This window comes from Phocoena sinus, chromosome 20, assembly GCF_008692025.1.
Source record: "Phocoena sinus isolate mPhoSin1 chromosome 20, mPhoSin1.pri, whole genome shotgun sequence".
Lineage (NCBI taxonomy): Eukaryota > Metazoa > Chordata > Mammalia > Artiodactyla > Phocoenidae > Phocoena > Phocoena sinus.
Window position 1 is genome coordinate 39552985 of NC_045782.1, and position 25368 is coordinate 39578352.

The following is a 25368-nucleotide window of genomic DNA, read 5'->3' on the forward strand; positions in this document are numbered from 1 at the left end:
CAAGATCTTGCTACTATACTGCCAGCTTTCAGTTAGCTGTTAGGTGAATTTAGTCCCCATGCTAAAAACTAAGTCAGTAGTTATCACCTGACACACTTTTCTCTTCTGCTGTTTCGGGGCCTTATTCTGTGCTTCGTTTTTTTTGTTTTTTTTAAGTCAAAACTGACCTGTTTTCAAATTTAATGATACCCATGTAGGCTGGAGTTGTCTCACTAGTGTGCTAAGTTTCAACTATTCTACTGAATCGCACTCTTCTGTAGCTCCTCTCTGCCAACAGTATCTGTGACCAGAACCGTCGTACAGTAGAAGTCACAAAGGGTAGAGAGCTGACACAGATAAGGACCAGTTTTAATATCAGAAGAGGGAAAGAAGACAGTAGTGGGATGATAAACCTGTTTGGGGTAGCTGTGCTTTAGAGACAGTAGGGTAGGAGGAAGAGGAATGTGGAGAAAAAAGGATTTATACGATCTGCCTTTTTATGTAAAAGTGTCTTTCTTAGAACAAAGCTCTTTTTAGCCAGGTTTGGGGTCTTATTATTTTTTTCCTCAAGTATTGGCAATTCCAGACATGTGCAGCTAGACATGAATGTTTCCATTCTGTCTTTCTAGGATTTGTTGAGAAAGAGATAAGGAAAGCCAACATCCCAATTATGGACACTGGTGAAAACCCGGAGGTGCCCTTCCCCCGGGACATGATTGACTTAGAGGTAAACAATTCTTCTGAGGAAGCCAGATAAGTTTCTTTCTATTTAAATGCAGAAAGTAATTTCCTGAATAGTTGGAGAGTAGAATAATTCTTGCTGTCCTTGTCTGTTGATTGCAACAGCATTGTCTATTGATTGCAAGTTTCTTGTGGATGGGACTTAAATGAATTTGCTTTTTTATGGTATAAAAAACACTGTGGTATCTCAAATACTATCACATGCGGCTAAATAAATGTTTATTGGCTTATTGAAAGTTTATTGGATCAATGTTAATTTATCCAGTAATTTATTAATCTCATAGACTAAATGAATAGCCTTTCATTAACTTTTCAATAATTATTTTATCTATCCCAAGTCCCCTGAGGAATTTGACCAAGCGTACAACAGAATCTATAGACAAAGAAAGACAATTTTAAGCCAAAAAGTTTTCATGAAGAAAATTGCCCTGGTAAAAACACAATACAGTTGTCCTTCAGTATCTGAGGGGGGTTGGTTCCAGGCCGTCCCTCGGATACCAAAATCTGCTGATGCTCAAGTCCCTTATATGAAATAGCTGTAGTATTTGCATATAACCTATGTACATCCTCCCGTATACTTTAAATCATCTCTGGATTACTTATAATACCTAATACAATGTAAATGCTATGTAAGTAGTTGTAAATACAATGTAGATGCTAGGTAAATAGTTGCTTGTGGGCAGCAGATTCAAGTTTTGCTCTTTGGAACTTTCTGGAAAATGTTTTTCCCCAAATATTTTCGAACCATGGTTAGTTGAATCTGCAGGTATGGAACCCAAGGATGCGGAGGGCTGACTGTACTTGCTGTGTTGTTCAAAGATACCTTTGAACCATCTGGGTGGCGAGCGTTCTGTGGGATGGATGAATTCATCTGTCTTTCAGAGCAAGCATTTTGAGCTTCCTTTGAGTAAATTGGTTTTGTTATTGTTGTTGCTGTTTCTGTAGGCCAATTTTGAGAAGATTGAAAATGAACTGAAGGAAATCAACACAAACCAGGAAGCTCTGAAGAGAAATTTCTTGGAACTGACTGAATTAAAATTTATACTTCGCAAAACTCAGCAGTTTTTCGATGAGGTCAGACTATTGTTTCTTTTAATATTTGAGCAGCTGATATTACACCAGCACAAGTGGGCCATATTTTTATTCCAATAATTATTTTAATTTGCTAGTTTGAAAGCAGTACCATTTCTGCACCCTGTTTTATTTGAAGAAATGTCAGATTATGTTCCATTTTTCATGCAGTACACAACCAGCCATGGTTTTGTATAATTTTGCATTTTCAGCAATTTTTCATCTCAAGATGGGGAAAGGAACCCTAAAATAGTTGTATAAACATAGTTAGATGAAATTTTTACATTTTAAGGTAAGTATATGCTTAAAGTTGAAGCAACAGGAGACAGTTAGTTATACGTGAAATTATAACAAAGGTTTAATCTCCAAACCTTTTGTCGTTAAATTTTAATTTTTATCCTCTATGTTTGCTTGTCAACCTTTGAGCACATTTTTAAGTACTCCAGATTACACATCACACTTAATTTTTCAAGAGCTTTTCTTTATGTTGTTTGGAAAATTGGTAGGATGCCTGTTTGAAATTCCTGGATTTTCATATAAACTCAACTTTATTACCTTGTAGGGAAAAAATGTTAATAAGTTCCTGGGTTAAAAATGTAGGTGACTAAGTTGCCGGGTGACAGCTTGCTGAGGTGATCCCATGGAAAGGATTGGAATAAGTCTTTCAGAAGGCTTCCTTCTCCTAATTAAACCTGAGAAGGAGTCTTAGCTTTCAGCCTGGACGTGCTTTTTCTGATGGCCTAAAATATGGGTAACTCTCTTTTCAATAGGTGTCTTTGCCACCAGATTAACAACATCAGACATTTCAGAGACTGTCCCAGTCACTCTTCAGTGTACCTTCCCATAAGTTCTTTATTTCCTTTGCTCAGCAACAACAAAAATTAGCAAAGCTTTTGAAAAATAGAAGGCCCATTTTAGTTAGCATCTTATATGTCCTCAGTTTTACTTGTAATTTCTGTCTTTTGAGGAAAGAATAAGTCTCACTAGCTCTCTAGACTGGAGCAGGGGGTTGCCAACTAGCAACATCAGCCTCACCTGAGAACTTGTCAGAATGCAAATTTTCAGTCCTCACACGAGACTTTTTCAATCAGAAACTCTGAGGGTGGTGCCCAGCCTAGCAATCTGTTTTCACAAGGTGATTCTGAAGCATGCTAGTGTGAGAACCACGGGGCTAGAGAAAGTCAGCTGAAGATGTGATACATTCCTTAGTAACTAAGGATGTGACTCAGAGAAGTCATGCTAATTAAAAGGATCTGTTGGAGCCAGGGAAAGGAGAAAAGCTCACAGGAATTTAATTGCCCAGTCTTCCTGAGAATCAGGATCTGGCTACATACCAGGAGAGGGTTGGTGTGAATATTCAGTTTGCTCACTGAGTTGAGAATTTTGAGACTAATGGTAACTTCTTTCACCAGTCCCCGATATCACATTAAAGGGTGTGGGACAGTGTGAGTAACTCTTTCCAGGTGTTACAGGTCTTTTGCAACAGGCACGGCCACTTAACGCCCAATGGTTTTGATAAACAAATAATCTGGAATTCCAGCGTACTCACTGTGAAAACATTATTGTGTTTATACTCATTAATTCACAGAGCATTTGAAGAGCACCTACTGTTTGTAAAGCATAAGATGGGTAAGACATGGTCCCTATGTTCAAGGAATATGTCACTTACTCATATCAGGAAACATCCCTGAACACAGTGCCTCCCTATGCTCACAGATGTGTGCTTTTCTATACATGTCCAAGCTGCTGCCCACAGATCCAAAGTAAATCTGGCCTCAAGGTCAAAGCTCAGTTACTCTTATCATTATTTGGGACTTAATTCTTTTACCCTCTCCCCTCTTTCTTTCCCTTTTGATATAGCCTTTAGTTTACTGCTGGGATGTTGCTGAGATGTATGAAAATGTTTTTCATAACCTCCTGAGTTTAAGGATTGGGATAGGCTTCCTAGTCTAGTTCATTCTGGTAGAAATTCTGAATAAAGGCTGACAAATAGACTCCCTTAATGGAAATAGATTTTTAAACTGTTAATTTTATAATTAAAAATATAGTAAAAACAAAATAAGAGGTTATATAAAATAGATAACTAATAAGGACCTACTGTATTGCAAAGGGAACTCTTCTCAGTACTCTGTAATGACCTATATGGGAAAAGAATCTTAAAAAGAGTGGATGTATGTGTGTGTATAACTGGTACACTTTGCTGTACAGCAGAAACTAACACAACATTGTAAATCAACTATACTCCAATAAAAATTTTTTAAAAAATAAGAGGAACCACTTGGAAAGATGATATAAGATTTTAAAATTGTAGCTATGGGTTTAGGAATTTTCTTTGTGATTAATAGGTCTAAACATGAAATACTCATTCTGAGAAGGCAGACATGACCTTCACACCCTATCCATTTTGCATTGTTTTCCCTCTCCTACTTGTGCAAAACATTTGTTTTTAATCTCTGGAAGTACTTTTGAGCACGAGGCCTTGGCTGTGAGCTGTTCTTCTGTTGCTTTCGTCATCAGTCCCTGTCACTCCCCTGTGAGGAGTCTTCTGGCAAGCACCACTCCTCCTTTTCTCTACTAGTGCCCAGTCAGTGTCTTGCCCGCTCTTACCATTAGCTCTTAGTCTCAGCCAGGTCCCTTTCACTACCACCTGCCCTGCCGTGGCCATACAGCGGTCTCAGGTGTCACTGCCATAATAGGAGACAAGGCCTCACAGAGCTAAGCACATCCGCACATGCGGGTGCACGCTTTACCTAATGCAAGAGATAAGGAAGCTTGGGACTCTCACATCTCAGAGATATAGAATTTCATGAGACTTTCTTCCATGCCTGAGATTATAATGTTTGCAAGTGGCCTGAAACACTACCAATTTTAAACCCTTCTTTTTAAGATAATTTGGTGAATATGATCAGTAATTTACAATAATGAGTTAGCAGAAAATGGCTAAATCAGAAGATGATTCTTTGCATCTCCAGGCATAGGGGTTATGATTGGCCAAGTGTGTAGAAAGGGAGAAGTAAACATATATTGAATATTATTTATGATTTATAATGATTAAAAATTTGATTTAGCCATTTCTTATCCAGAGCATTTAAAATGACTTGTTAATGATTATCCTTTTCTCAGTCTTCTTGCTTATGAAGAACTGTAAGAGCTGGAGAGATTTCTCTGCATCTTTTACCATAAGCACCGTAACATATGAGAGCGTAAAGAAGACTGGAAAAGTAATGGTTAATGGCATGCAGATCCCTGCCTTCCTTTCCTTCTGAGTTTTCCATCCATCTGCTTTCTTTACTTTTCTTTCCCATCTGCCATCTCCTTTGGGGCTTGAGTGAATACCTTAGGTGAAGAAATATAATTTCTTTCTCAATGTAGATGGAAACGGAAGTGTTTGCTCTTGGTAATGTAGCTTGAACTGGATGTGCCGCTTATACTGAAGTGCAGAAATAGAACTACTTAAGTTCTGCTACTTCCTTTTTTCAAGGCATGGTTTTAGTATTCTGACTGGGGGAAGGGGTAAATCAGAGGGCATAGCAAGTAATTAGAAGAACCTTGGCAGTATTTTTATTAGAGAACCCACATTAGTATTTAGATACTTGATGACATGGTTTTCAATATTGCTTTAAAGGCCCTCAGTTAGTGGTTGTGGACATCTAGTTTCTCATCAGGCACAATTATTTCATTTGACAAATTTTAACTTTCTAAGACTTAGGATTCTTAAGTATGAAATAGTGAAATTATTAATTAGAATATTACTGCAAATTTCTATTTAATTTTAATTCTGCTGGGGTTTTTTTTGTTTTTTTAATTCCCAGAGAATTCTGGATATACTCTTTGGAGTAGTCTAGTTGCTAAACACTACTTGCTGTTCCATCAGTTTTCCCCTTTAGAGCACATATGTTTGCACCGAGTCTGATCTTTATGGTTTACGTAAACCAGGTCTTGTGAACCATGTAAGGAAGTAGACAGGAGGCTTGTGGGTAGTAATCAGTTTCACTGGTTTTTGGCAAGGGACATCCTAAGAGCAAGTTGAAAGGCAGTAGTCACCTGGATCCTCAAAACAAGTTGCCTGTGGCTTGCAGTCAGCTGATCTGATTTTAAGTAGAAACAGAAAGAGCCCCCTAAACTTCCATTTGAGGGCAAGTGGTAACCTGTGCCCCCATTATCTCATCTTAAAGTTTTCTAAATCTCGTGACAGTATTTCTCTGCACTTCTGGTGTACCCAGTGCCTATCCTTCCTTTTTTTTTTTTTTTTTTTTTTCCCTTTTGGTTGTTGAGAGTAGATCCTGCTTCTCGAATTTACTTCCCAAACAATGGCTTTCACTTGTTTAGACTTTCAGGCTTATCATCTGGTTTATACTCAGTTCCCCACCCCCCACCCTTTGATTTTACATTTATGGTCCTATGACTTTATCAAGAGGGGTTCCCACGTGGCATTTTTTCGATAGTGGGGTTGACAGAAATAGAATCAAATTGAAATTTAGAGTGAAAATGATAGAGAAAAATTCTCCTGATTTTTTGTTTAGTTTTGCTTTTGAAAAGGAAGATTATTCTGGCTTACTTCTAGTCTTTGGTCAAACACATAGTGCATGGATATTGAAGTTGGGGAGGTCAGTCAGTGGAGAAGTCAGTTGGCCTTCATTTTTTAGGGTAGCTTCTCCTTCCTGATGAGAGGAAAGGTGGTAAGATGTATTATGAAGAGAGAGACTAGGAAATGTAGACCTACATCGGAGAAGGTCCTGCTCCTCCTTCATTTTATTGTATAAACTGTCATGGTGGAAATCATTTTAAATCTAAACAATCAAACTAGTCCACATGCTCTATATTGGCTTATTATCTCTTACTTTTTCTTCACTTCACTTGATTTAGACTGTTGGCTTAAGCTGTGTTCTCAAGAATCCTTAAACTGTAAAGCATACGTGAACTTTTTAATATTCCTAGATTCCTGGTCAGAAACTAGGACATTCAGATATGTTTTCACTTTTCCTTCCCTTTATTGATGCAATGGAGGCTCATGCCTGCCCAGCTATTGTGCTTCTTATCCTTTTGGACAAAGAAATACTCTTTAAATCTCATGGTTTGGAGCATTTTTTACAGTGGTCATGCTGAAAGTTCTCATGTTCTGAATTTTTAAGAGCATGGAAAACTTAGAAATCTGGAGATGCCCCTTCTATCTTTCTCCTGTTCAAGACAGTGACAACGCCTTGCTTTCTTCCTTAGAAAGACAGTCTCCATCTTTTGCATTCTTACCCAGAGAAAATTCTAGCTTGTAGCTGCCTGTAAAGTTGGTGTTGAACGTTTCTGCAGAGTTGCCTTGTTTTTGCTCAAAAGGAAGAAACACTTCAGCTTCTATCCATATGCAAAGGTATTTCTTGGTACTTTCATGGCTCATTCAGGGAAACATAAGAGAAAAAATGGTTTCCACCGAGTAACAGATTTATACAGGTGTTACCATCATTTAATGTTTTTTCCTTTATTCCTTATTTCTAAAACCATTGCCCCAGATGCTTTACTGGGGTAATTCTGCTTCCTTTACCTCTTGTTTCTTTCCTTTGTTTTCTTCCCCTGTTCTTTTTGTCTTCTTTTTGTAGGTATGTCTTCTCTTTTGGTGTTTTGTTTTTTTTTCATCTTTATTTTCTGAACTTATCTCCTGGTTCCTCGTTCCCTGCATGCCACTAACTATTTTCATTAGATATTAATTGATTTGTGAATTCAGGCTGAATTGCATCATCAGCAGATGGCGGATCCAGACCTGTTGGAAGAATCCTCATCCCTCTTGGAGCCAAGTGAGATGGGAAGAGGCACGCCTTTAAGACTCGGGTATGTACCACTTCAGCCCTCTGTACTCAGCGGGGTCATGTTCATTTTTGCTTTTCAGAAGAGCGGTGTTGCTGGGCATTCACTTGCTTCCAGGATGCCCTCTCTTCTGAGCCCATTGCGAAGTGTTGCTAAGTCGCTTTGCATTCGGTTACTGAGTTGTTCTGTCAACCCTCTGCTGAGTCCAGGAATCAGACTTTGGCGGCCCTTTTTTTTTGTTTTTTTTTTTTTTTTGCGGTACGCGGGCCTCTCACTGTTGTGGCCTCTCGGCTCCGGACGCGCAGGCTCAGCGGCCATGGCTCACGAGCCCAGCCGCTCCGCGGCATGTGGGATCTTCCTGGACCGGGGCACAAACCCGCGTCCCCTGCATCAGCAGGCGGACTCTCAACCACTGTGCCACCAGGGAAGCCCCTGGCAGCCCTTTTGACATAACAATGCATATCCTCCTGTTTGGCGTCTTTGCCCCCTGCTCTCACTTTCCTCCCATACCGTGGCGTGGAATTGTTCCCAATCTGGCTCTTCTCCCCACAGCTTCGTGGCTGGTGTGATTAACCGGGAGCGCATCCCTACTTTTGAGCGCATGCTTTGGCGGGTGTGCCGGGGGAATGTGTTCCTGCGGCAGGCTGAAATCGAGAACCCCCTGGAGGATCCTGTGACTGTAAGACAAGGAAATTGCGTCTCATGGAGTAGGTCTTGTAAAGGGAGCTCAGAGCAGTAACTCAGCAGGTGCCACCTGAATCTGACCCTCCCATGGAGGAACCCTTGGGTTTACTCTGCTTTGATCTATGAATTTGAAGGACTGCTGTTTTCCTCTTTACCTCCATCACATGTGTACATACAATGTATATGTGACGTACACATATATATTTTCAAGCCTTACCCGTGTAGGTATTACTTTGATTAGAAGTGTGTTTTTTCCAGTTATTTTAAACTTTAGCTTTATATGTTTTCTTTTACTTATCTGGGACCAAAAGAAAATTAACTTTCTATGAAAATTAACTTAAAGAAAGACATCTAGTTCCAAGTCTGGTAACATCCATATGTAAAAAGAGGAGAGATTTCCTAAACTGTGATCTTTATAAGCTGATGAAACTTTAATTGGTAAAGTTTTTTGTCTCCTTGTTTGTTGGGAGTTTTAGGAACTTAGTTTAAAGATTTATATTGTACAAGATGGGAAGATCTTCCCCACCCAATGCTTTGGAAAGTAGGAATAGCTTAGCATCTTGGCATTTGACATAATGGGACAGAGTTCTTAGCATAAACCTACATTTAGAATGGTGAGTCCTAATTTCAGGGATGACAAGCAAAGAAGATTAAATGTTCTGCAAAAAATTTATTTCATTTTGGTATTAGTATTATTTAGAAACCTGGAGTTGGTTTTTATGTTCTCAAGTGTCTTTTGGGTTTCTTAAATTAGTATTCTTTTTTCTACCTAAGAAAAGAGGTTGAATTATAAGGCTTCTCAGAGTCGGTGGGTCATACAACTAGAAATGATCCTGGTAAATGGATCTTCTCCTCGGTACCGAGTAGGAGTGTGGTGACACTTAGGTTACGGTGAGTGTCTCCTTACACTGAGGAGCAGTGTTACAGTCTTACTGAAGGCTGTCCCTGGGTTGTAGAGACGTTGTAGTCAGCAATCACACCTCGTGCGGAGCTGTTCTCAGGAATATTCAGCCAAGTTCCTGGGCAACAGAAACATTTTATCAACAAATCGAGTAAGGGAGGGTCTGGATATCTACAGCAGAGCAGCTGCACAAAGAATGTGCTCCAGTTTATTCCTAGAGAACTTAGGAATTTCAGACTCTTGAGCCTTACTTTCTTCACTCCTTCACTCTTTTTCCCTCTTTATCCTTCTATAATTTTGTTTGTTTTCCTGTAATAAAAGCTCTATAGGAATAGGAGAAAATACAGGCAACCAGAGACAATCCAGTTGACACCCACTATAGCTTATTTTCCTGATCTTTCCTTCTAGCCTTTGCCTCATACTTCAGGTATAAACTTGGTATTTGGAATGGATTGCCTTCCTCCCTGCCCCCTAAGGTGTAAATGGGCATGAATCATGAGATTCTGCATCAACATTCTTCCCAACTACTCAGTCCCTTGTAGTTATTCATTCCCCTTTATCTGGAGTTTCTAAGCATGGGAATAGGCAGGAATGGCTTCATTCTCTTTCCTCTTCTATGTACTTATGTCATTTAGGCAATATAAGATTTGTTCAGTTTAAAGTTGAATTGGTAAGTAGGGCTAAATTCTTCTAAGAAGATAATCATCTTTGCATCCGTGTCAATCTCCTGGTTGAGTTGAAAAACAAGTACAGAAAGATTTTTGTGAATCAGAGATTACAGGGCAAATGTTCTTGTAGTGGAGCTTAAGAAATGGATTGAGGGTAATGGTTAAAACACACAGTTGCCATACCCTTAAAAGATTCCAGTTGTTTCTCTGTCACCAAGAAAGTAAGTTACTTAAGAAGTTTTCTTCTGGATTATAAGTCTGAATTCTTGGTTTTTGGTTTGGGGCCTAGGGAGACTACGTGCACAAGTCTGTGTTCATCATTTTCTTCCAAGGCGATCAGCTGAAAAACAGAGTCAAGAAAATCTGTGAAGGGTAAGAGGAAGGTGTCTCCCCCTAGGGTGCATCCAAGCCACCTAACTATTATTAAGCCTAGAGAATAGAGAAACACAAACCCTGTTCGTCCACCTTGACACGGTGAATATATCTTTTAATAATGTTAAGGTTATTTTAAACAATGAGAAATGGCCTAAGTTTATTTTTTTAGACTGTCAAAATCACAATTTCCTTTTCTTAGAAAAAGTAGTTAGGACTCATGATTTATAAATTCTACATTGTTCTGGGACAATGGGTCTTCATACCTAGCAGTGTACCATAGGCACTGTGCCCTTAAACTCTTCTGAAATTCTGCCCATGAGATCTTTTTTCCATGCCATTTTTCTCCAGCAATTTATAATGTAATTTGTATCACCATTTCTTTTTCTTTTTCTTTTTCTTTTTTTAATCTAAAGGAATTTAATAGCTACACAGAATGTTAAAACAGTTCAAATGTTGCTGCTCTATCTGTAGGCTCCTTCCCATAAATAATTATTATTAATTAGTGCATCAGTCTGAACGAATCCTGTTTGGGTCCTTCTAGTAAGTTAACATTACTTTCTGAGATTACTTAAATTGGCTACGTTAAGGAATTTCAGTGTTTCTCAGGCTGTTTCTGCACATTCCAGGTTCCGGGCCTCAATCTATCCCTGTCCTGAGACGCCACAGGAGAGGAAGGAGATGGCTTCTGGAGTTAATACCAGGATTGACGATCTCCAAATGGTACACAGAGGCCTGGAGGGAATTTGTTTTTGTGAAATACGACAGTAGAACACCATTCTTCTTCCTTGAAACACGAACAGTTAGTTTATTAGGCACCTGCAGTAGCCCAGGATACATTTCTTTTTTTTGCTATTTTTAATTCATTCCTTGAAACTTTTCCCCAGCTCCCATGGGAAATGACTTAAAAATGGCATGAATCGTCTTCAAATAAGACAGGGATGCTATGCATCTGAAATCGTTGTTGCCTAGAGTATTCAGTCCCCCTCCTCATGAGTCTGAGATCTTTTTATAGTAAAGTATGCTTAGTTAGGGAAAAAAATCAAATAACATAGAAGTACACATCAAGTCAATTCTGCCTCACACACACTGTCTCCAGAGCAGCCACTCTTAACAGCTTGGTGTGTATCTTTCTGGTCACCTTGAATCTGAACCACAGAGTCTAGCCAGTGAGTCCTGGTGTAACTCTTGTACCCAAGAAGAAACATTTACCAAATTGCAGTGTGTGTGGTTTGCACACACCATGGTTGTCACGGGGTTCTAAGTAGGGAGTCGTGATTTATGCACACATGGAAGGAAAAGGGTGCCCAGTTGGAGCTTTGTTCCCTATTGAAAGGATGTGATGATTGCCCCCTTGAAACATTAATAAGCATACTTAATCCCAAAGGCAGTTCTTTCCAGCAATGGCAAATTGTCAGAGATGCGTTGTAACTCCCATTCCAGCATCATTTCTCATCTTTCCCTCCAACCCCCTTTGTACATGACCCACCGACTTGACCTGTTGCCAGCTCCTTTCAGATACACTTACCTGTTTAACCAAGGGGAGAGTTTTTTTAGAACTGCTGGTGGGTGATAAGCCATGCTAGTACATTCTGGGTTCTAGGACTGTTCTACCCCCTCCTTATGAGGTAGGCTTGTGGTAGATTTTGAAGAGCGTGTGCAATAGTCGTTATAAATGACTAGAATCTGATTTTTAAAACACCAAACTGTGTGAAGTAAAATTTTAAAGGGGATTGAATACCAAGGGGTGAGATGTGTGGGCGTGGGCTGGTGGGGAAAGAGAAAAGCAAATAGAACATTGCTTGCAAGTTTATTTAGCATCCTTCCAGAAGTTTAAATAGTAATTGTGAAATTGTCAACAACCAGGAAAGAAAGTAGCTTTGTTCCTTTATTCTCAAGTGATACAAGAGTTTCCCTAGCATGCCATGGCTTTTTTTTTTTTTAAAAAAAAAAAACCTCTCATGGAAGTTACTTTCTACTGCCCAAGACAGTTTCTCAGGGAGCAGTGACGACTTTTTTCCCAAACTGACTTGAAAAGCTAGCTATGATGGAGACTTGAGCTAAAATGATTAATGTATAGTTTTTTCCTCTTCAAACAAATGTGGAGCTTTAAGGTAGATTCTCATGCGCAAGTGTGAATGGTGGGGTGCTTGCCCAATTTTGGCTTAGCCCCTCTTCTGCTATAGAAATCTTAAATATTTGGTGATAAACAAGGTAGCAGAATGTAAAGTGTTCCTGGCCCTTCCTCCCACTCTATTCTTGGCAATGTGATTCCTCCGAGGGGACTCTGTACTGGTTTCCAAAGGATCAGCCTTCTTGGGGGGAAAGGAAGCCTGACAGAAGAATCAAGCCTTATCTGCTCCATGCTGACCGTGGTACGTGGCGGTGTAAATCCCCTCTAAAGGCCGTGGTGTCTCGTCCTCCTGGCAGGCAGCCTCTTTTGGCAGAGGCAGATGCTGGTGTTCAGCAGTGCCTCTGTCCCCCCAGCCCCTGAGGCTGGCTTATGTTCAGGGTGTGCTGCAGCTTGCTGTTCTTAAGTAGGGATTTGACAACTTGGTCAATTTGACAACTGGGCCTGTGATGCTGACTTATTTGACTCTGGGTTACAGGCTCCACATGGAAAGTCATTGCTCTTTAGTGAGCCAGATAAAAGCCAGTGACCTACATTGTTCTGCTGTGGATTTTGTGGTAAGATTAAATTTAGAGAGAAAAGCTAAAAACCATTTCCTCAGGTTTCTCTTCAGCTTGAAACTAAATAAATATGAATGTTAGTCATTGGAACTCTAATTTCTTATAATTTGGCCAAAAAAAAAAAAAAGAGAGAAAATTCTAGCCAGAGGAAGAAAAAGCCCAGATCCCCACCTGCCCTTCTCAGAAAGCTGTGCCTCTTTGCCTTCATATCCTGAAATCTAAGACTGGTGTTAGAAGGATCCCTGTCTGCTCCTTTCTCTCCCAAAAGGTTCTGAATCAAACGGAGGATCACCGCCAGAGGGTTCTGCAGGCAGCTGCTAAGAACATCCGTGTCTGGTTCATCAAAGTGCGGAAGATGAAGGCCATTTACCACACTTTGAACCTATGCAATATAGACGTGACCCAGAAGTGCCTGATTGCGGAGGTCTGGTGCCCTGTCACTGACCTCGACTCCATCCAGTTTGCGCTCAGAAGGGGCACGGTGAGTCCCCCACAGCTAGCAGTGCAGCCTACAGCTAGGAAGAGAGGATCCCATCCATAGTAACATGAACCAATTACAATTTTATGGCATTTTTAGTCTCAGAGTTCTTTAATATACTCATCTTGTATCCTGACAATACATTTCGTATATGCTTATTTTTCAAATGTAGAAATTGTAGAAAAAAAGATTAAATGATTTGGTCATATACCCATGATCCTTCAGGGTAGCTCAAAATCAGAACATCAATTTCCTGATCCACTCTCTCTCTGTCCACTAGACTAGTTCCATAATATAACCCTCGCAGTTCCATTTAGTAGTTAATTAGAGCTACTGCCCTATCCAAAGCACTGATCTAGGGGCCAGGAGGTACAGAGATGTAAAAAATAGGCCTTCAAGTATCTATGACTTATTTGAAGAGGCTGATGTGCATACAACACAGTCTGTGCTAAGAGTAGTTTACGTGTGTGGAGGGAAGGAAGGCACTAACTTTTCCAACTAGGATGATCAGAAACAGCTTCAAGAAGGTGGCATTTACTCAGGGCTTTGAAGAATTGGTAAGATGTCAACTGGCAACAATGAGAAGAAAACAGTATGGACAAAGGCAGGAAATACAGTGTGACCATGTGTGGTTGGGCCAGAACAGGAATCGTCATGGGTGAGCCGAAGAGCAGGAGGCAAACCTAGGTCAGGGAGACTGGAACCTAATTGTCAAGGTGGTTTTTTTCTGTTTTGTTTTTTAAATAAATTTATTTATTTATTCATTTATTTTTTGGCTCTGTCGAGTCTTCGTTGCTGCGTGCGGGCTTTTCTCTAGTTGCGGCGAGCGGGGGCTATTCTTCGTGGCGGTGCACGGGCTTCTCATTGCAGTGGCTTCTCTTGTTGCAGAGCATGGGCTCTAGGCACGTGGGCTTCAGTACTTGTGGCACACGGGCTCAGTAGTTGTGGCTCGCGGGCTCTAGAGCTCAGGCTCAGTAGTTGTGGCACAAAGGCTTAGTTGCTCTGCGGCATGTGGGATCTTCCCGGACCAGGGCTCAAACCTGTGTCCTCTGAATTGGCAGGCGGATTCTTAACCACTGCGCCACCAGGGAAGTCCCATGAAGGGTTTTTAATACCAGGTTAGTGGGTTTATATTTTATCCCAGAGGGAGTGGAGAGACATTGGAAGGTATTTAGCAGTGAAAGGACATGATCAAAACGGTTTTAAAAGAGTAATCCAGGGACTTCCCTGGCGGTACAGTGGTTAGGACTCTTGCTTCCACAGCAAGGGGGCCGGGTTTGATTCCTGGTCAGGAAACTAAGATCCCATATCCCACATGCCTTGAGGCGTGGCCAAATAAATAAATAAATAGAATAAAATGAGTAATCCATTGATAGCCTCTGGGTTGGATTGGGGAGTAGAGAGAGTCTACAAGTAGGGGTTCAGTTAGGAGGTTATTGTAAACACAGAGCAGTAAGTGATAATGACCCCTGCAGTAAAAAGCAAATAATGATGAATTTGTGAGACACTCTGAAGGAGGTATCAATTGGTAGATTTGGTATTTAGCAATGTGCAGGAGAAGTACAAGGAGAAAAAAATTAAAAATGTTTCTGAGGCATCAAAGCTGGGTGGCTGGTAGAATAATAGTTTCATTGATGGAAGTAAAAGTTCAGCAAGAGAAACTTATTGATAGGAGAAAGATGATAAGTTCAGTTTCAGTCACATTGAGGGGTTGGACAGAAATCCACATGGAAATCTCAAGCAGAAAATGGGATAGGTTCTCAAAAGAAAGGGCAACAGGAAAGAAACGGGCTGCACGAGGTTGGAAGGGCGTGAGACCTCCAAGAGAGAAAATAAGGAGCTAATAATAGTAGAACTTTGGGGGCCCTGCAGTGTTACAGGCAGGGGAGGAAGAGCCAGCAAAGAGACAGGAAAGGCATGGTTGGTAAGCAGAAGAGGTAGCTCTCCAGCGTCAGGGGCTTGCATATAAGAGAAAAGACCTTTGGATCCAGTGATGAGCCAGCCACTTTGGCCAAGTGTGCTCTGCTAGACTACAAGGATTAGGGAGTTAAGAGTAGGTGGCGAAGGAAGAAAGTCAGAGAATAACTTTGCTTCCTCCATAAAAGGAGAAGAGAACAATGACACTTGTAGACAGGCAGGTAAGGATGTCTCCAGAGGAGGTACCGCATTTTCTTTGGTTACATATTTTAGAATTTTTTTTTTTTCATGGTGAGGATAGTTTTCCTGAGACTTCATTTAAATCTTTCATTGTAAATTTTATAGCTAGTTCCAGTTTCCCCAAAGACCGGAAAGCTTGAGATATAATTTACATAAAAGAAAATACACATATTTTATGTGTACTGTTCGATGAGTTTTGATAAATATATATGCCTGTGTAACCACCATCACAATTAGGAGGGTGACCTGATTCTGAAATATGTGCTTTATGTTTCCCAGGAACACAGTGGCTCCACTGTGCCCTCCATCCTGAACAGGATGCAGACAAACCAGACTCCCCCAACCTATAACAAAACCAACAAGTTCACATGTGGCTTTCAGAACATAGTGGATGCTTATGGAATTGGAACTTACCGAGAGATAAATCCAGGTAAAAAAGCTTGAATCTTTTCCCTCTTAGAGGTTTTATTCTTTGTTATTTCTTTCAGTGCCTCACTCTGAATGCAATTGAACACAATTGGCTTAAAACTAAAGATGCTGTCAAGGCCTCAGCTGTTGTGTATTTCCTGTGAGGAGGTGCCTGTTTGGATGCAGGGAGTGAGGTTTATCGCTGGGTGGCACCCCTTTAGGAGGTGCTTTTATAGGAGTTTTATAGGAATGAGCTCCATGGATTGGATTCCTCTCTTTGCCCTTGCGGCTGTACAGCACCTGGCTTTCTCTTGCACACCATTTGCTGGAACTGCTTTAAGCAAAAAGTTTTTTCCAAGGTAATTGATATTTTAAAATAGCTTCCCTGTTCCAGGTTAGACAGAGAAAATATAGCAATTGTTGACCATTTTAGGCACAAGGCAGATTTCTCCTCTGTTCAGAGAGTTAATGATTAAATCCAGGGTCTGAGAATTCATTTTCAGTGGGAGCCTTCTGCAGGGCCTGCTTTGCTCCAGGTTCTGGGCTTTCTCCCACTCACCCAGTGGCTTTTTTCAGCTGGTTACTATACAAGGGAGGAAAGCTGGCCTGCCCCAGGAGCAGTGTCCCAGGGGTGAGAGAAAGGAATCAAAGAACAGACCACACTGGTGCACACTAGAGACAAAACTTTGATTTCCCGTGAGGTTCTTTGTTGAAAATGCTGGCAGTAGCTGGGATGCCACCAGAGCTGCTTTGTGAGGCTGTGCACATCCTGCCGTGAAAGTTACCCCTGCGAGTCCCTCTGACCAACAGCTTGGGAATAAGTCACCTTATATTGATCTTAGATGATGGAGAGGGATGTGATATGTTCGGAATTGCTGCGGTTTTCTGTACTGGGTCTTTTTCCTTCTTTGGTTTCTTTATAGCTCCATATACCATCATCACTTTCCCTTTCCTATTTGCTGTGATGTTTGGGGACTTTGGCCACGGCATTTTGATGACCCTTTTTGCTGTATGGATGGTGTTAAGGGAGAGCCGGATCCTCTCCCAGAAGAATGAGAATGAGGTAATGTCTTGTTTGTTTTTGATAGAAACTCAGAAACATAAGATAATTTTATTATTTTCTTGACATATTTCTAATATTTTTCTTGTATAACCTTTGGCTGCTTACTATCATTGTCTCTTCATAGGGCAACACATTTATAATAATTTTGTACAGACAGAAGGATAATTCAGTCTTTCCTCTAGAATGATTGATGGAAGTGTATTTATTGTATTTTTATTTTTTTATTTATTGAGATATAGTTGATTTGCAATATTATATTAGTTTCAGGTGTACAAATAGTGATTCAAAAACTTTATAGATTATACTCCACTTATAATTATTATAAAATATTTGCTCTATTCCCTGTGCTGTACAATATATCCTTGTAGCTTATTTATTTTATACGTAATAGTTTGTACCTCTTAATCCCCTACCCCTATCGTGTCCCTCCCCCCTTGCCTCTCCCCACTGGTGACCACTAGTTAATTCAAGAACGAGGTAATGTTTAAGTTACCTCTGTGTCGGTCTGAAACTATAATTTCTCAAGCATTCATTATGAAAATTATCTGGAAATCTTTGATCCATGAATTTATAGAGAAGTTATAGAGACTATTTAGAGAATAGAGAAGTTATTTTCATTTTAACACTAAAGAGGTCACATGCTGTGAAAGTAAATTTCTTGTTAGCGTTGTATTTTGGTCTTTACTTCAAGCTCTCTGACCCAGAATGGTGTAAGAGTGGTGTGAGAGGAAGGGTCTAGTACATTCTAAATAACGCTGTCACGACATTAGCTGCAGCTAATGAGTACATTTCACTGACCTTTTTCTCCTGGCTCCCAGATGTTTAGCACTGTGTTCAGCGGACGGTACATTATTCTGCTGATGGGTGTGTTCTCCATCTACACGGGCCTCATCTACAATGATTGCTTTTCCAAGTCTCTTAATATCTTCGGGTCATCCTGGAGTGTGCGGCCAATGTTTACTTTATATAATTGGACGTAAGTTGCAAAGAAGCTGAAAGTCAAAGCTTATTCCTTTCGTGTTCAGCTCTGGTTTTCCAGACAAGTGGTAAACTAACACTTCTTTAGGAAGCGGTTGACACTGTCTCTATTCCAAAAGAATGTAGTGTCTCCTCTTATTTATGCTGCAGCCTGGGAAGTGCTTTGTGATTTGTTCAGCATTGTTAAGGAACATTGATTCTTTTTGTAAGTTAAAAGCGGGTTCCCCAATTTCTCTATCTGGTCTTGTATGTGTGTTTAATTTTTCTTTTTGTTATCTCTGATCCCGTCTCACTCTCTGATGCTAATCCCTTCCCTTTTATTGAAGAGACAAAATAGCTATAGTATCAATGGTTTCTTTGGGGATCAGTTTTTGAACCCCAGTAATTTCCCTCTCTTGAATAAAAAATAAATGCAGCTTTTCTCCTAACATGGTAGGGAAGAGACAGTTCGCGGAAACCCTGTCCTCCAGCTGAACCCAGCTGTCCATGGAGTTTTCGGTGGACCATATCCTTTTGGCATCGATCCAGTAAGAGCACTTCTTTTCTATATGTCTGACACCAAGTGTTTTAACTGAAACCCAGAAGTGAGAGAATGAAAATGAAGATAAATAGTTATTTGGGTTTTAGTTAACATATTTTTAGAAAACCTCAGTGTATCTGTCCAGAGCACTTTAAAGCTGCAAGAGATCCAGATGCCTTGGGGAGCCAAGTGATTTTTCCTGTACTCCTTATTTTAGATGTGGCTAATAATACTGACTCTGGGAAGATTGATTTTCAAGACTCCTTCCCAGTTTATTTTTGTTTAACTTAGTTTGGTTTTTATTTTTAGCAGATGTTTTAACAAAGAAAAATAGCTCTTTTCTATGGATTTTAGATTTCCATTCTTATCTTTACATACTTAGACAAAAAACTTATCCCGGAATTTTATTTTTTTTCAAATACTTAGGCAAGTAAAGTGTGATCAAGTCTTTTGTGTTATGTGCTTAAACAGGGGAGGCGGGGGCAGGGGTGTGTGTGGAATTTAAGCCTAAATGTTAGATTGTAAGGATTACAAAATTCCAGAGGAAAAGCAGATCATTATGGACCAGAAAGATTAAGTTTCTTGTAAAAAATGGGAATTAATCTGGCCTTTGAAAAATATTTCAAATTGTTATAGGTGAAGAGAAGTGTGTGCAAAAGCATAGACGTAGGGAGATACAAAGTTAATTATTATAGAAATTAACAGTACTGAAATGCTTACTGTAGCTCAGAGACTGTACTGAGCCCTCAGCATGTCTGATTTATGCCCAAACAATTCTGTCAGGTAGGTACTGCTATCTGTATTATACAGATAAGGAAACTAAGGCTTGGAGATACTTAATAAGATTTCATATGTGCATTTAACAGATGTTTACTGAATCCCTATTGTCTGCAAGGCATAGTGCCTGCTGGGGGAAACACGTAATTCTAACACACAGGTCCTGACTTCAAGTAACTTGGAATCTAATAATAATATTATCTCACATTTAGGTAGTGTTCTGTAGTTACAGAGTTTTTGTTTTTTGCAGACATCTCATTTGGTGCTTACAGGGTAGATGCTGAGTTTAAAGTGCCTGTGGGACACCCGGGTATAAAAGTCCATCAGGCAGTTGGAGTTGCAGAACATCAGGCAAGACTGGGGCTGCAGAGAGAACCAGCCACAAGTTGTCAGGTTAGAGGTCACCGAGGATGAGCTCTTCATGAGGAGGCCAGTTCAGAAAAAAAGATGCCGGGCTAGATGGTGGAAGACCTGGCTTATCAGGGTACAGAGTTTGCACTTTATCATAGAGATGACAGTAGGGGTCTGGGAGGTTTTAGCACAGGGAATGACTGCCTCGGAGTCACGATTGAGGAAACATAATCTGATGGCCAAGTGGAGGCAGAACTGTCAGGAAAATTTTACAGGCATCCAAGCCTTAGGTGACAAAGCATAAGGCAATTAATGTTTAAAAATAGATGGAAGGACAGCACCACTGGGTTTCAGTCAGCAAAATACAGATTGTGGGAGCATCTACAAGATAAACGTCCCAATTTCTTCAACAAATCTTTTGTAATGAATAAAAAAGGAGAGCTGGAGGGAGAACCTATAGAGACTTAAAAGCTGTATCAAGCAATCATTGTTATAGACCTTGTCTGGACCCCACTTTGAATAAATGAATTATTTTAAAAAGTATGGATACAATTGGGGAAATTTGAATACTAACGATTCCAGGGTATTATAGAAGCATTGTTAATGCTTTGGGGTATGATAACAGTATTGTGGTCATGTTTTAAAAATGAGTTCTTACCTTTTAGAGATCCATACTGAAATATTTACAGGTAAAATGACATAGTATCTGGACTTTGCCTCAAAATAATATGGAGGTGGGGAGTGGGTTGGGGATATGATGAACACAATTGACAAGGAGTCAGTAAATAATCGTTGAAGCTGGGCCATAGGCACATGGGAGTTTGTTACGTTATTCTCTCTGCTTATGTGTATGTTTAGCATTTTCCGTAATTAAAAATACACAACTATTTTTTAGAATAGGTGAGTATTTTTCCATTTGAGAACTCTTTGTAATGCCTTTTTGTTTTCTTGGGTTGTGACAGATTTGGAACATTGCTACCAATAAACTGACCTTCCTCAACTCTTTTAAGATGAAGATGTCTGTTATCCTTGGTATCATCCACATGATGTTTGGAGTCAGCCTGAGCCTTTTCAACCATACGTGAGTCACTCTGTTTCATCATAAGAATGCACTTAGTTCAGACAGTGCTTTTGCCTAAAGAGATCATAACACCTCTAAGGAGGGATTAATAACTCAGAACACTATTCTATGTTAAAGAAATGCTTTTATAAAAATCTCATTTGTTTGAATGAAGCTTGCTTAATATTAGTCCCTTAACAATGTAGTCATACTCAAGATCTTTAAAAAAAACCTTGTGTAATTTTCATCAAAATGAGAGTTATGTTCTTTTCCCTTGATGTGTAACTCACATAAACTTATGAACTGTGGTCTCAGAATGTACTAGATTTTCCTATCTCTTCCTCATGAGAGATTGGTAGGGGTGGTATTGGAGCTGTTCACGGTCCAAAAGTTTGGTAGTCATAGTTAATCCTGCTTGTTTCTGTTGCCTCCAGTTCTTCTGGCTTTTGCTTCTTCAAATGATATACGTAGAGTTGAGGGAGCATTAGGTAGAAAATCTAGTATACTTGGTATAGGGGTGACCCTGGGTCTGTTCACCTTTAACATTTTTTTCTCTCTTACTTTTTAGCTATTTCAAGAAGCCCCTGAATATCTACTTTGGATTTATTCCAGAAATAATCTTCATGACCTCTTTGTTTGGCTACTTGGTTATCCTTATTTTTTACAAGTGGACAGCCTATGATGCTCACACATCTGAGAAAGCACCAAGTCTTCTGATCCATTTCATAAACATGTTCCTCTTTTCCTATGGGGACTCTGGTAATTCGATGCTGTATTCTGGACAGGTGCGTCAACCCAGAGGTAGACTGTCTTAGGTGATTTTCCTAGGTCAGGAAGCCAGATGTTTCTGTGACTCTGAAAAAGCCTTAGGGACTTCCCTGGTGGTCCAGTGGTTAAGACTTTGCCTTCCAGCGCAGGGGGGTTGTGGGTTCGATGCCTGGTCGGGGAGCTAAGATCTCACATGCCTCACGGCCAAAAAACCAAAACATAAAACAGAAGCAATATTGTAACAAATTCAATAAAGACTTTAAAAATTGTCCACATCAAAAAAAAAAAAAAATCCCCATCAGCCCACACATCCAAATCTGAATTCAGCCCATCCTCCTCCTTTGGGAGGGTGAACTGTAACTTCTGTATGCGGAAAGGGTAGAATTTATGACTCTTATCCTATGGGACAGTCCTGGGCTTTGCCACAACATCTGCTAATTATTTTGAGGAACTGGATTGTGTTATTTATTCAGAAGTCGGCAGGAAAGTACTATTTTAGAGGGAATTCGTGCCGGAGTTGGAAACTGCACATTTGATTAATGTGATGTGCCTTGTCCTTCTTACTTTGCAGAAAGGAATTCAGTGTTTCCTGGTAGTGGTTGCGCTGCTGTGTGTCCCTTGGATGCTGCTGTTTAAACCACTGGTCCTTCGCCATCAATATTTGAGGAGGAAGCATTTGGTGGGTGTATTTCTATGGCTGAAAGTTTACTAGACTTTTTCTTAAGATCAAGGCAGTTCCTCATTGGATATAATGAGTTGTGCATAACCTGTATTCTCTTAAGATGCATTTGTGTTGTATCCCAGCATGAACACTAGACCTGCTGAAATGAAAAAAACCAAAACCAAGCATGTAATTGCTGCTCAGACATCCAGATTCAGCTTTGAGTAGCCCAGGTAGTGAGAACAGGTCATAAGTTTTTACCTCCTGTTCACGCTTTGCTCATGTTGTGCTCAGCAAAATCCAGGTCTGGGCCTGTCTCGATGCAGCATCAGCCAGGCAAGGCTGCAAGAGCTGCAGACAGGTGAACCCACTCATGTGGTTTGCCTGGGCAACCACAGGGCTGACACTGATATATTTTCTTTTAAAATGAGACCGTGATACTTTCACCAACCAAAACATCCGGGGCGGGGAAAGATTTGGTTTAAAGCACATTGACTTTTTTTCTTTTTAAAAAACAGCATACATACTTGTGTTTACTTAATGTACGTATGTGTGCACCTGAATTACACACACACACACACAAACTTAAGATGCCAGATGTCCATTTCTGGCTATGCGATAATGCTTACTTATTATATTGCCTGGTAAAGACCAAAAGATCGTGTTGCATGACTCATGCAGCTGTTAGATTGTTACTCCTGTTGGAGAGCAGCTGAGTTACAAGACCTGCCTTCTCCCTTTTCTGACCATCTTCATCCTTCCATGTGCCCTCATTCGTCTCCCCTTTCACTCCCTCCCTCCTTTGTTTCCTTCTCCCTTCCTCTTTTCTTCCATTCACTACCAGGAAGGGGCAACCTGTGGAGGCCCCAGTCTGCCCAACCCCAAGCCAACAGGGACTAGAGGCAGCAGCAGCTGCAACAGTGAGTGAATTAAAACCAACAAACCATCACGTTTTGTTTAAAGAGGTGGCAAACAGTGCAGCAGAATTCTTTTTAATTATATCGAGAGCATGGGACATGTGTGCTCTTGGGAAGTATGTCCTTGTTACTCATTGAGAGGATGACAGAAAAGATTTCCACCTCTTAGGAATAGATTCTGATATCATCTTTACCATTGGTCCACTAAGTTTCCATTCAGTATGTAAGTACAGTCCTGTCTATGGAAGCAGGGCGGTTGTTGTACCCTCTCCAAGCCCCATCATCTTAATCCAAGAGGGCAGCTCTTAGACTCATCCACTTTCATGTCTGTATTTTGTGACCATGTATTGGATGGGTTTTTTTAGCATGGAGTGAGAACATCTCTGTGATTCTTGAATTGATTTCCCTGCACTTTAAAGTTCTGCTTCAGAGTGATGCTTGGACATTTGGTCCATTTTAGCTATAACTTACTCTCTCTCCAGTGGAAGATTATATGTGTCTACTTTTTTGTGAGACACTCAGAAGCCCTCATGTCCTCAGCTGTTCATTGAGACCTCCACCCTGCCATGTGTCTCGTGTGTACTCTGCATCTGGTGTAATAACCAAAGTCATCTTCTGTTTTGATCTTTCCTTCTTTCAGTACTAACTCGTGATTCGGTAACAGCACTTCGAATGTTAAGCATTTCAATATTTGTCCTTAAAACATCTCTTGACCAAAATCTTATAATGCACTAATATCAAATTAGCCCAATCTATTCTAGGTAATGAATCTATAATATTTTTTAAATCTCACCAGTAGTGATTACTCATATACTGTTGTGTTCTAGTAGCATCATACTCCTTTAGATAAAGGAAATATTTAGATGATGACTGTTTCCTTCATTAGGTGTTCCTGATCATTTTAACTCAGAAAATTGCTATAATTATCCTTCTAGGACTAGTCTAAAAAGGCTGATATTTTGGATCAGAAGATACTTAAATGTTGCTGCTTAAAATTATTTTCAAATGGGGACTTACTCTCTTCTTTCTAATGAGAGGGAAAAAAAAAACCCTTAAAGCACACACTGTCCACACATTGGCGTTCTTTCCACGTGCTCTTCTTTCCGCTAGTCTCAGTTTATTTAAGATGTGCTTCTGCTGCGTCAGTCTTGATACTTTTAAGTCTGGCATCGTCTTTTATGATAATATCCAAGTTAAAAGTCCCTGGTCTGGAAACCTGCACATTCAGAGGGACTTCTTAGCGCACTGGTTCTTTAGTGGCCAAACGTCTGTTTCTGGAGGGCAGCCCGAAGGCATCAGGATGACCATTCTACCACGGGGCTCCTAGATTCCTGACCCCAAGCGCTGAGGACATGAACACTGATCTGTTTTTGTTCTGTTCTCTGTCCTCTTGGTTGTCTGTAAGCAGTGTATCACAATTTAATATTTTCTTTTCTTCTTTCTGCTGCTGTGTGTCTCATCCCCCTTCCTGTAACTCACATCCCCTCTGTTCTGAAGGGACACTTATTCGTGTCTGGCTGGGAGGTTTAACCTGTCTACCCCTCACTTCATCTGCTGATTGGGGGAAGCTTCAGAAATGGCTTTCTGCTTTAGGCCTTAAAGCCTAAAGCCTGCCTCCTCGACCCTGGGATCCATCCCAAGATACTCTGGAGTCCTCTCCTGTCACCAGCGTGGTGCAGAAAGCGCACCTGTGTTGCACCTTTAGTCCACCTTTTGTGGGTTGTCAGGTGTAACATTTGCATGACCTGGAGGTGCCAGGCGCTTCAGTGGCTCCCAGATCTGCCTACACAGCAGAATCACCTGGTGAACTTTAAATTTGTTTCTTAGGGCATTAAGACAAGAGCAGAGGAGAACATAAAGATTGCCTGTGATGCCATGATCCAGACAACCCCCTACTGACATTAAAGACTAAAATCAAAGCAATAGGTGTACTTGTTAGAGATGCAAATAGTACTGACTGTGAAAGCCTCCCTGTCCCCAGCCCTTCTCCCCCACCTTCTCCTCCAGGCTATTGTTAACAGGTGGGGAAGTTTGCCTTAAAATTTTTTTCTGCAGATATCAGCATATATCTATCATCTGTTGATAGAAATATGTATATGTGTATGTACATATATATTTAAAACACAAATTAGCAATTGTGTTTTAAATTGTAGCACTCTGCTGCCCCTTGATTAGGTTTTTTAAAATTTAGTGTCCTTAGAGATTGTTTCGTAGTGATACTCTTATAGTTGCCTAGCATTCCCTAGAACATTCTGTTGGATGTGCTTAAATCATGTAATCATTCTCTTGTTGATGGCTCTGTTGGTTGTTCCCAGTTCTTTGCTATTCCA

General features: G+C 40.3%; 1 protein-coding gene across 6 annotated transcripts in view; it reads left to right on the forward strand.

Moving 5' to 3' along the window:
• Nucleotides 1–25368, forward strand: part of ATP6V0A1 (ATPase H+ transporting V0 subunit a1) — a 55559-nt gene that overhangs the window by 14994 nt on the left and 15197 nt on the right. For 4 of the 6 annotated variants that reach the window (XM_032615100.1, XM_032615099.1, XM_032615104.1 and 1 more), the window contains exons 4-17: nucleotides 609–706; nucleotides 1666–1794; nucleotides 7505–7608; nucleotides 8137–8263; nucleotides 10127–10209; nucleotides 10839–10932; nucleotides 13169–13381; nucleotides 15815–15965; nucleotides 16867–17006; nucleotides 17825–17982; nucleotides 18421–18511; nucleotides 20595–20713; nucleotides 21261–21477; nucleotides 22032–22139. In XM_032615100.1, the coding sequence (XP_032470991.1) occupies nucleotides 609–706; nucleotides 1666–1794; nucleotides 7505–7608; nucleotides 8137–8263; nucleotides 10127–10209; nucleotides 10839–10932; nucleotides 13169–13381; nucleotides 15815–15965; nucleotides 16867–17006; nucleotides 17825–17982; nucleotides 18421–18511; nucleotides 20595–20713; nucleotides 21261–21477; nucleotides 22032–22139 (1832 nt within the window). The remainder of the gene's footprint in view (nucleotides 1–608; nucleotides 707–1665; nucleotides 1795–7504; nucleotides 7609–8136; nucleotides 8264–10126; nucleotides 10210–10838; nucleotides 10933–13168; nucleotides 13382–15814; nucleotides 15966–16866; nucleotides 17007–17824; nucleotides 17983–18420; nucleotides 18512–20594; nucleotides 20714–21260; nucleotides 21478–22031; nucleotides 22140–25368) is intronic. The other 2 variants (XM_032615102.1, XM_032615103.1) reach the window with 1 other exon arrangement.